Raw genomic sequence first — 10812 nt, 5'->3', positions numbered from 1 at the left:
CATGCTATGTTGTGCATCTGTGTTGGTTATTAGTCTCCCTATGATATGATTCCTAATTGCACCAGAGTTGAAAAAGGATCTTTTGAGTTCAAAATCTTAGACTTAATTTCTGGAATGTAGGGAAGGATCTTTTGGGTTAAAATCTTGGACTTAATTTCTGGAATGTGGGTAAGGAAATTAGATGCAAGAAATGGAGGGAAGGAAACGGTAAAGGAATGGAGGAAGAATCACTCTTCCAAGGAAGGCTTCACACAAAGGATTGTGGATGATCCTTTGATATGCCCAAATTCTTGAATCACTCAAGAACAATTGGAGAATCACTCTCAGTTAATAAAACTCAAATTCTGATCTGTGCTTAATCATCCCAATGGGCAGCTTATATAGCTTACAACCAAGACCTTTCACTTACATTAGTGGGCAATTAATGAACTCCATTAGTGGGCAATTAATGAACTCCACTAAGCCTAACAATTATGACCACTAATGCAAAACAAACATATGCTAAATTCGTGCACCCTTTGGTATGCCTCATGGCTGATTCATCCCAAAGGTTTTGGACCTTATTTAACTAAAAACAACTTGCCTAATAACTAGCCCAATAAGTGGTGCAGCCCAAACAAGAGTTGGCAGCCACTTTAACAAGAGTTTTAGGCCTTTATTTACTAATTACAAGTACTAAAAAAAAACACCCACTACGAAAATGGCGTAATTAGGCTTCATAATCCTTGATACAATTCACCATCTTGGCCTTGTCTTCATCATTGGGCATTTCTTCAAGAATAAGGGCCGCAACTTGTTGCAAAGCATCCTTGGCCCTTTTAGTCCTTGCCCTAGTCATTGGTCCTCCAAGTCCTTTGAGTGCTCCTAAATCCTTGCCCATGTCCTCATCATTCCCTCCCTCTTGAGAAGAATTTGTCCTCAAATCAAAGTCTCCATCATCTACATCAAAGAGAGATAAATCAGAAACATTGAAAGTGGAACTAACATTGTACTCACCGGGCAATTCAATCTTGTAAGCATTGTCATTTATTCTTTCTAGTACTTGAAATGGACCATCCCCTCTTGGCAAAAGCTTTGATTTCCTTTGTTCCGGAAATCTTTCCTTCCTCATGTGTACCCAAACCCAATCACCAGGTTGGAACACAACTTTCTTTCGCCCTTTGTTAGCATGTTTCGCGTAGCTCTCATTTTTCTTCTCAATTTGAGCCTTCACACGTTCGTGTAACTTCTTCACATAGTGATGTGGACATAAAAGCCCAAACTCAAGAGGCCCATGACCAGAAGGCCCAAGTCCACGACGAAGAGGACAAAGATCAAGATCCAATTCAAATCTTAAGTGGGCCTATGACTAGAGGGATGCTTAAAAAAAACCCAAGAGGCATTGCAGCACAAAGTGGCCCATTTACTAGAGACCCAACAATCGACTCAACACATGGAGGAGGCTAGACTTATTACATGCATAGCTTGCTTGGGAAGCTAGGAGGCCAACTGGAAGATTTCGTTTTTATTTTATTATTATTATCTTTTTATGTCTTAAGTTTTAAAGTTGTTAGTTTTGTTTTGTAAAAGGCAGTATTAAAAATAAAAATAATAAACTACTACATTTCAGGATTTGAACCCAAGACCTTAAGCTTATAATACCTTCATCAAACCACTTGGGCATATTAGCTTCTGTTGGGATATTAATATTTTAATTTTCTTTATTTACTTCCAAATGAGGCAAACTCAAACAAAAGTTGTATTAAACATTTTGAGAATTGAGAAAAGGACAGATTATTCAGATTACAAATTTTTGTGAGTTTTAGCTCTGCTAGGGTTTTTCCTTGCATCATTTGATCTTATCAAGAATTCTCCAATTCTTGTGGCGATCTTTCTTGGCTTATCAAATAATCATATTTGTGGCGCCTTCCTTATAATCGATTAATTCACATCACATAGTCCGCTTTGGCCTGCCCTTCTTTATGCTTAAAAACAGAAATGTTAGGCATAGGCAATAAATCAAGAGGAGTCAAAGGGTTAAAACCATACACAACCTCAAAAGGTGAACAATTTGTTGTGCTATGGACAGCCCTATTATATGCAAATTCAACATGAGGCAAACTTGCTTCCCAGGACTTAATATTCTTTTTTAAAACAGTCCTAAGCAAGGTCCCCAAAGTTCTATTGACTACCTCAGTTTGTCCATCGGTTTGTGGGTGACAAGTTGTTGAAAATAATAATTTAGTACCTAACTTGCCCCACAAAGTCCTCCAAAAATGACTAAGGAATTTAGCATCCCTATCACTTACAATACTCCTTGGCACACCATGAAGCCTCACAACTTCTTTGAAAAACAAATCAGCCACATGACACGCATCATCTACCTTTTTGCAAGGTATGAAATGTGCCATTTTTGAAAACCTGTCAACAACCACAAAAATAGAATCTTTGCCATTCTTTGTTCTAGGCAGTCCCAAAACAAAGTCCATAGATATGTCAATCCAAGGATATTCAGGAGTAGGCAAAGGAGTATACAATCCATGTGGCAATGATTTAGATTTAGCCATTTTGCACACAACACAATGTTCACAAAATTTTTGCACATCACGTTTCATATGAGGCCAAAAGAAATGTTCTTGTAAAATTTCCAAAGTCTTTTTAATCCCAAAGTGCCCCATCAAACCACCACCATGTGATTCACTAACAAGCAATTCTCTAATGGAACATGTAGGCACACACAATTTGTTTTCTTTAAATAAAAACCCATTGTGCTTAAAATACCCATATTGAGATAGTTTCTCACATGCAGCATATATTTCACCAAAAGTTTCATCAGAAGCATACATTTCTTTCAAAGATTCAAATCCAAGCAATTTAGTTTCAAGAGTGGAAAGCAATATATGTCTCCTTGATAAAGCATCAGCCACAATGTTCCCTTTTCCCCTTTTATGTTTTATGACATAGGGAAATTGTTCCAAAAACTCCACCCACTTGGCATGCCTCTTGTTAAGCTTGCCTTGTCCCTTCAAATACCTTAGGGACTCATGGTCACTATGTATTACAAACTCTTTGGGAAAAAGGTAGTGTTGCCATGTTTTCAAAGCTCTTACCAAGGCATACAATTCCTTATCATAAGTGGAAAAATTAAGGGCAGCTCCACTTAACTTCTCACTAAAATAAGCAATTGGATGGCCTTCTTGTAACAACACAGCCCCAATCCCAACATTGGAAGCATCACATTCAATTTCAAAAGATTTAGCAAAGTTTGGTAAGGCAAGAATGGGAGCATTGGTTAGCCTTTGCTTAAGAGCAACAAAGGCTTCCTCTTGTTTCCCTCCCCACTTAAAAACCACATGTTTCTTTACTACTTCATTAAGAGGTGCTGCCAAGGTGCTAAAGTCCTTAACAAACCTCCTATAAAAACTTGCCAAACCATGGAAACTTCTCACTTCACTCACGGATTTAGGTGTGGGCCATTCTTGGATGGCCTTAACCTTTTCCTCATCTACTTGTACTCCTTTAGAACTTACAACAAAACCAAGGAATACAACATGATCAGTACAAAACACACATTTTTCAAGATTGGCAAACAATTGTTCTTCCTTAAGCACCTTCAAAACAGATTTCAAATGTTCCACATGCAATTCAAGAGAAGTGCTATAGACAAGAATATCATCAAAATATACCACAACAAATTTGCCAATAAATTCCCTCAAAACATGGTTCATCAATCTCATAAAAGTACTTGGTGCATTAGTTAAGCCAAAAGGCATAACCAACCACTCATACAAACCATATTTTGTTTTAAAAGTAGTTTTCCATTCATCACCCTCTCTAATTCTAATTTGATTATATCCACTTTTCAAATCAATTTTAGAGAAAATACTTGCACCATGCAATTCATCAAGCAAATCATCAAGTCTAGGAATTGGGTGCCTATATTTTATGGTGATGTTATTTAGAGCCCTACAATCAGAACACATTCTCCATGTCCCATCTTTTTTAGGGACCAAAATTACCGGAACAGCACAAGGACTCATGCTATCTCTTACCCATCCTTTGGTCATGAGTTCATCCACTTGCTTTTGAATTTCTTGCGTTTCTTGTGGATTGCTCCTATAAGCTGGCCTATTGGGTAAGGAAGCTCCTGGAATGAGATCAATTTGGTGTTCAATTCCCCTCAAAGGTGGTAATCCACTTGGTACACTTGATGGAAAAACGTCATGAAATTCCTGCAAAAGAGATTTAACACTAGAAGGTATTTCCAATTCATCAAAAGTGTTAGTGTTTAAAATCTGATTTTTGCAATACATTAGATAAAGGGGTTGTTTAGCAAGGAACAACCTCTTCACCTCACCCTTTGTTGCCAAAAGACTCTCTTTTCTCTCAAGTGTTTCGCTCCTTTTCTTTCCACTTTTTTTTTTCTCAAGTTTTTGTTCACTCTTTTTCTCAAGATCACTTTCTTTTCTCTCCAAAGAAATCTTTTCTCTCATCCTCATTTGATCCTCACACACCTCTTTAGGACTCAAAGGCTTGAGGACAATCTTTTTATTTTGGTGCACAAAAGAGATCTTATTGGAATAGCCATCATGGACGGCTTTAGTGTCAAATTGCCAAGGCCTTCCCAAAAGTATGTGGCTGGCCTCCATTGGAACTACATCACATAGCACCTTATCTTTGTATTTTCCAATGGAAATATCCACTTCTACTTGCTGCCTCACTTGCACCTCTCCATCCTCACTAAGCCACTGAAGTTTATATGGCCTAGGGTGTGGTTTAGTGTCTAAATTTAGCTTTGACACTAATCTAGCACTAGCCACATTAGCGCAACTCCCTCCATCAATAATCACCATGCAAACCTTTCCATTGATGGAACATCTTGTGTGGAAAATATTCTCCCTTTGGCTTCTTTCTAAAGGACTCATTTGACTACCCATCATTCTCCTAATCATCAATAAATCTCCCTCAAGGGCCTCCTCTTCCTCCTCAATGTCACCTTCTTCTTCCTCACTAACATCAGATTGGCTAGTGTAATCTCCATTCTCCTTGAGAACCATGGTCCTTTTGGTAGGACACTCATAGGCATAATGACCCATGCCTTGACACTTAAAGCATTTTATGTCTTTACTCTTCTTTTGAGGCTGTTCTAAGGACTTAGAGGATGATTTTCCATGAGAAGTAGATGCTAGATTGCTTGGAGTGGCAGCCACCTCCTTCTTATTTTTGTCCTTCCAACTATAGGAATTATAATTAGAAGAACTCTTCTTGGTCACACTTTTTCTTTTGAGTTGTTGTTCCACTTGAATGGATTTGTGCAACAAGTCTTCTATCTCAACAAATTCCTGCAATTCAACAACATCACGAATATCGTTATTCAAGCCATTAATAAAACGAGCCATGGTTAGTTCTGGATCTTCTTCAATATTGGCTTGCATTATGAGCAAGTCCAATTCCTTGTAATACTCTTCAACTCCTTTGGTGCCTTGTGACAATTTTTGAAGTTTAAATTTCACATCTCTAGCATAGCTAGCCGGCACATAACGTTTCCTCATGAGCCTTTTCATTTCAGCCCATGTTTCCACCAAAGGCTCTTCATTTCTCAACCTTTCTCTTTTCAACTTATTCCACCACACAAGTGCATAGTCCGAGAACTCCGCTGCTGCAAGTTTCACCTTTTGCTCTTCATCATAATTGTTACAAGTGAAAATATGTTCTATTTTGAGTTCCCATTCCACATAGGCTTCCGGATCACTCTTCCCCTTAAATGGAGGAACATTAAGTTTAACACCTTCAATTCTGTTTTGCCTAGGAGCACCACCATTTCTTCCTCTCCTTTCTTCTTCATGATGATCACGATTCTCTAATTGCTCAATTCTTCCATACAACTCTTCATTGTTTTCTCTCAATAATCTTTGCATTTGAGCATTAATAGCGTCGAACAAGAGTCTTTGTGTTCCATCCAAATGATTTCCATCTGCCATACTTCAAAAACAAGAGTAATAACAAACACAAAGAAAATAGGACCTCACCACTCTTCTCACTTGTTTACACTCGTAAAATGAACACTCGTGTATGTCACTCTTAATGGCTTTTTTTTTTTTTATTATTTTTTTTTTAAAAGCAATTCAAAAAAAGTAGACAACACAAAGAACAAACCACAATTTTTTGTGTTAAAAGCAAGGTTTAGGGTAGGCTTAAAAAGGAATACAAAACAGCCACCAAAAATTCAAAAAAAACAAGGAAATTTAGGAATCAAAAACTGGAATTTAGATAAGTTAGTAACAACCTTCAACCAAACCAAAATATTACCTTAAAGATTGAGTTTCAAGTGTTCTAAACTCATGAACCATTCAGCCACAACTCTTTCTTTTTTTTATTTCTTTTTTTTATTATGGACGAATTTTATTTTATTTAATATTTTTTAACACTATTAAGGCCTAATTTTTGCAATGGTTCAGCAAATAAAGAAAGAACACTAAGGTAATATCAATGGTAATGAGAAATAACAAGGAAGGATGTTACCCAAAGAAATTCCAGCAAATGATGTGGATGAACCCAAAAAACCGGAGCTCTTGATACCAAATGATATGATTCCTAATTGCACCAGAGTTGAAAAAGGATCTTTTGAGTTCAAAATCTTAGACTTAATTTCTGGAATGTAGGGAAGGATCTTTTGGGTTAAAATCTTGGACTTAATTTCTGGAATGTTGGTAAGGAAATTAGATGCAAGAAATGGAGGGAAGGAAACGGTAAAGGAATGGAGGAAGAATCACTCTTCCAAGGAAGGCTTCACACAAAGAATTGTGGATGATCCTTTGATATGCCCAAATTCTTGAATCACTCAAGAACAATTGGAGAATCACTCTCAGTTAATAAAACTCAAATTCTGATCTGTGCATATTCATCCCAATGGGCAGCTTATATAGCTTACAACCAAGACCTTTCACTTACATTAGTGGGCAATTATTGAACTCCATTAGTGGGCAATTAATGAACTCCACTAAGCCTAACATTTATGACCACTAATGCAAAACAAACATATGCTAAATTCGTGCACCCTTTGGTATGCCTCATGGCTGATTCATCCCAAAGGTTTTGGACCTTATTTAACTAAAAACAACTTGCCTAATAACTAGCCCAATAAGTGGTGCAGCCCAAACAAGAGTTGGCAGCCACTTTAACAAGAGTTTTAGGCCTTTATTTACTAATTACAAGTACTAAAAAAAAAACACCCACTACGAAAATGGCGTAATTAGGCTTCATAATCCTTGATACAATTCACCATCTTGGCCTTGTCTTCATCATTGGGCATTTCTTCAAGAATAAGGGCCGCAACTTGTTGCAAAGCATCCTTGGCCCTTTTAGTCCTTGCCCTAGTCATTGGTCCTCCAAGTCCTTTGAGTGCTCCTAAATCCTTGCCCATGTCCTCATCACCCTAGGTGTAGCATGTAAGTCAGTTGAAGAATTAGAGAGAACCGATGAACAGTAAACCAATTACAAGCTATGTTGTGCATCTGTGTTGGTTATTAAACTCCCCAGGTGTAGCAAGTAAGTCAGTTGAAGAATTAGAGAGAACCGATGAACAGTAAACCAATTACATGCTATGTTGTGCATCTGTGTTGGTTATTAAACTCCCCAGGTGTAGCAAGTAAGTCAGTTGAAGAATTAGAGAGAACCGATGAACAGTAAACCAGTTACATGCTATGTTGTGCATCTGTGTTGGTTATTAAATTCCCCAGGTGTAGCAAGTAAGTCAGTTGAAGAATTAGAGAGAACCGATGAACAGTAAACTAATTACATGCTATGTTGTGCATCTGTGTTGGTTATTAGTCTCCCCAGGTATAGCAAGTAAGTCAGTTGAAGAATTAGAGAGAACCGCTGAATAGTAAACCAATTACATGTTATGTTGTTAATCTGTGTTGGTTATTAGTCTCCCCAGGTGTAGCAAGTAAGACAGTTGAAGAATTAGAGAGAACCGATGAACAGTAAACCAATTACATGCTATGTTGTGCATCTGTGTTGGTTATTAGTCTCCCCAGGTGTAGCAAGTAAGTCAGTTGAAGAATTAGAGAGAACCGATGAACAGTAAACCAATTACATGCTATGTTGTGCATCTGTGTTGGTTATTAAACTCCTCAGGTATAGCAAGTAAGTCAGTTGAAGAATTAGAGAGAACCGATGAACAGTAAATCAATTACATGCTATGTTGTGCATCTGTGTTGGTTATTAAACTCTCCAGGTGTAGCAAGTAAGTCAATTGAACAATTAGAGAGAACCGATGAACAGTAAACTAATTACATGCTATGTTGTGCATCTTTGTTGGTTATTAGTCTCCCCAGGTGTAGCAAGTAAGTCAGTTGAAGAATTAGAGAGAACCGCTGAATAGTAAACCAATTACATGTTATGTTGTGCATCTTTGTTGGTTATTAGTCTCCCCAGGTGTAGCAGGTAAGTCAGTTGAAGAATTAGAGAGAATCGATCAACAGTAAATCAATTACATGCTATGTTGTGCATCTTTGTTGGTTATTAAACTCCCGAGGTGTAGCAAGTAAGTCAGTTGAAGAATTAGAGAGAACCGATGAACAGCAAAACCAGTTACATGCTATGTTGTGCATCTGTGTTGGTTACTAAACTCCCCAGGTGTAGCAAGTAAGTCAGTTGAAGAATTAGAGAGAACCGATGAACAGTAAACTAATTACATGCTATGTTGTGCATCTTTGTTGGTTATTAGTCTCCCCAGGTGTAGCAACTAAGTCAGTTGAAGAATTAGAGAGAACCGCTGAATAGTAAACCAATTACATGTTATGTTGTGCATCTTTGTTGGTTATTAGTCTCCCCAAGTGTTGCAGGTAAGTCAGTTGAAGAATTAGAGAGAACCGATGAACAGTAAATCAATTACATGCTATGTTGTGCTTCTTTGTTGGTTATTAAACTCCCCAGGTATAGCAAGTAAGTCAGTTGAAGAATTAGAGAGAACCGATGAACAGTAAACCAATTACATGCTATGTTGTGCATCTGTGTTGGTTATTAAACTCCCCAGGTGTAGCAAGTAAGTCAATTGAAGAATTAGAGGGAACCGATGAACAGTAAACTAATTACATGCTATGTTGTGCATCTTTGTTGGTTATTAGTCTCCCCAGGTGTAGCAACTAAGTCAGTTGAAGAATTAGAGAGAACCGCTGAATAGTAAACCAATTACATGTTATGTTGTGCATCTTTGTTGGTTATTAGTCTCCCCAGGTGTAGCAAGTAAGTCAGTTGAAGAATTAGAGAGAACCGATGAACAGTAAATCAATTACATGCTATGTTGTGCATCTTTGTTGGTTATTAAATTCCCCAGGTGTAGCAAGTAAGTCAGTTGAAGAATTAGAGAGAACCGATGAACAGTAAACTAATTACATGCTATGTTGTGCATCTGTGTTGGTTATTAGTCTCCCCAGGTGTCGCAAGTAAGTCAGTTGAAGAATTAGAGAGAACCGATGAACAGTAAACCAATTACATGCTTTGTTGTGCATCTTTGTTGGTTATTAAACTCCCCAGGTGTAGCAAGTAAGTCAGTTGAAGAATTAGAGAGAACCGATGAACAGTAAATCAATTACATGCTATGTTGTTCATCTGTGTTGGTTATTAGTCTCCCCAGGTGTCGCAAGTAAGTCAGTTGAAGAATTAGAGAGAACCGATGAACAGTAAACCAATTACATGCTTTGTTGGGCATCTGTGTTGGTTATAAGTCTCCCCAGGTGTAGCAAGTAAGTCAGTTGAAGAATTATAGAGAACCGATGAACAGTAAACCAGTTACATGCTATGTTGTGCATCTGTGTTGGTTTTTAGTCTCCCCAGGTGTAGCAAGTAAGTCAGTTGAAGAATTAGAGAGAACCGATGAACAGTAAACCAATTACATGCTATGTTGTGCATCTGTGTTGGTTATTAAACTCCTCAGGTATAGCAAGTAAGTCAGTTGAAGAATTAGAGAGAACCGATGAACAGTAAATCAATTACATGCTATGTTGTGCATCTGTGTTGGTTATTAAACTCTCCAGGTGTAGCAAGTAAGTCAATTGAACAATTAGAGAGAACCGATGAACAGTAAACTAATTACATGCTATGTTGTGCATCTTTGTTGGTTATTAGTCTCCCCAGGTGTAGCAAGTAAGTCAGTTGAAGAATTAGAGAGAACCGCTGAATAGTAAACCAATTACATGTTATGTTGTGCATCTTTGTTGGTTATTAGTCTCCCCAGGTGTAGCAGGTAAGTCAGTTGAAGAATTAGAGAGAATCGATCAACAGTAAATCAATTACATGCTATGTTGTGCATCTTTGTTGGTTATTAAACTCCCGAGGTGTAGCAAGTAAGTCAGTTGAAGAATTAGAGAGAACCGATGAACAGCAAAACCAGTTACATGCTATGTTGTGCATCTGTGTTGGTTACTAAACTCCCCAGGTGTAGCAAGTAAGTCAGTTGAAGAATTAGAGAGAACCGATGAACAGTAAACTAATTACATGCTATGTTGTGCATCTTTGTTGGTTATTAGTCTCCCCAGGTGTAGCAACTAAGTCAGTTGAAGAATTAGAGAGAACCGCTGAATAGTAAACCAATTACATGTTATGTTGTGCATCTTTGTTGGTTATTAGTCTCCCCAGGTGTAGCAAGTAAGTCAGTTGAAGAATTAGAGAGAACCGATGAACAGTAAATCAATTACATGCTATGTTGTGCATCTTTGTTGGTTATTAAATTCCCCAGGTGTAGCAAGTAAGTCAGTTGAAGAATTAGAGAGAACCGATGAACAGTAAACTAATTACATGCTATGTTGTGCATCTGTGTTGGTTATTAGT

The 10812-nt window shown here is 37.7% G+C and overlaps 1 protein-coding gene across 1 annotated transcript; it reads right to left on the bottom strand.

The window, feature by feature from the left end:
- Positions 1 to 918: 918 nt before the first annotated feature.
- LOC145957977 (uncharacterized) lies at positions 919 to 7360 on the bottom strand. The gene is made up of 7 exons (XM_083074421.1): positions 7255 to 7360; positions 4494 to 5953; positions 3999 to 4211; positions 3013 to 3590; positions 2289 to 2400; positions 986 to 1228; positions 919 to 939 (listed from the first exon to the last, which is right to left on the bottom strand). Exons 1-7 carry the CDS (start codon positions 7358 to 7360, stop codon positions 919 to 921), a joined length of 2733 nt encoding a protein of 910 aa, XP_082930547.1.
- Between the last annotated feature and the right edge of the window lie 3452 nt (positions 7361 to 10812).

This window comes from Cajanus cajan, chromosome 5, assembly GCF_000230855.2.
Source record: "Cajanus cajan strain Asha chromosome 5, NIPB_CcT2T_4, whole genome shotgun sequence".
NCBI classification, from domain to species: Eukaryota; Viridiplantae; Streptophyta; class Magnoliopsida; order Fabales; family Fabaceae; genus Cajanus; species Cajanus cajan.
Note: the sequence above shows the minus strand (reverse complement) of the source record. Positions and strands in the feature narration are given on the sequence as shown.

Excerpts from the sequence above, each read along its gene's own strand:
- LOC145957977 (XM_083074421.1), bottom strand. The coding sequence starts at position 7,360 with ATGACTAGGGCAAGGACTAAAAGGGCCAAGGATGCTTTGCAACAAGTT. Across the intron at positions 5,954-7,254 it reads CAAGGCCAAGATGGTGAATT|ATGGAAATCATTTGGATGGA; the intron begins GTATCAAGGATT and ends GAAGTATGGCAG. Across the intron at positions 940-985 it reads AATTGCCCGGTGAGTACAAT|ATGATGGAGACTTTGATTTG; the intron begins GTTAGTTCCACT and ends TCTTTGATGTAG.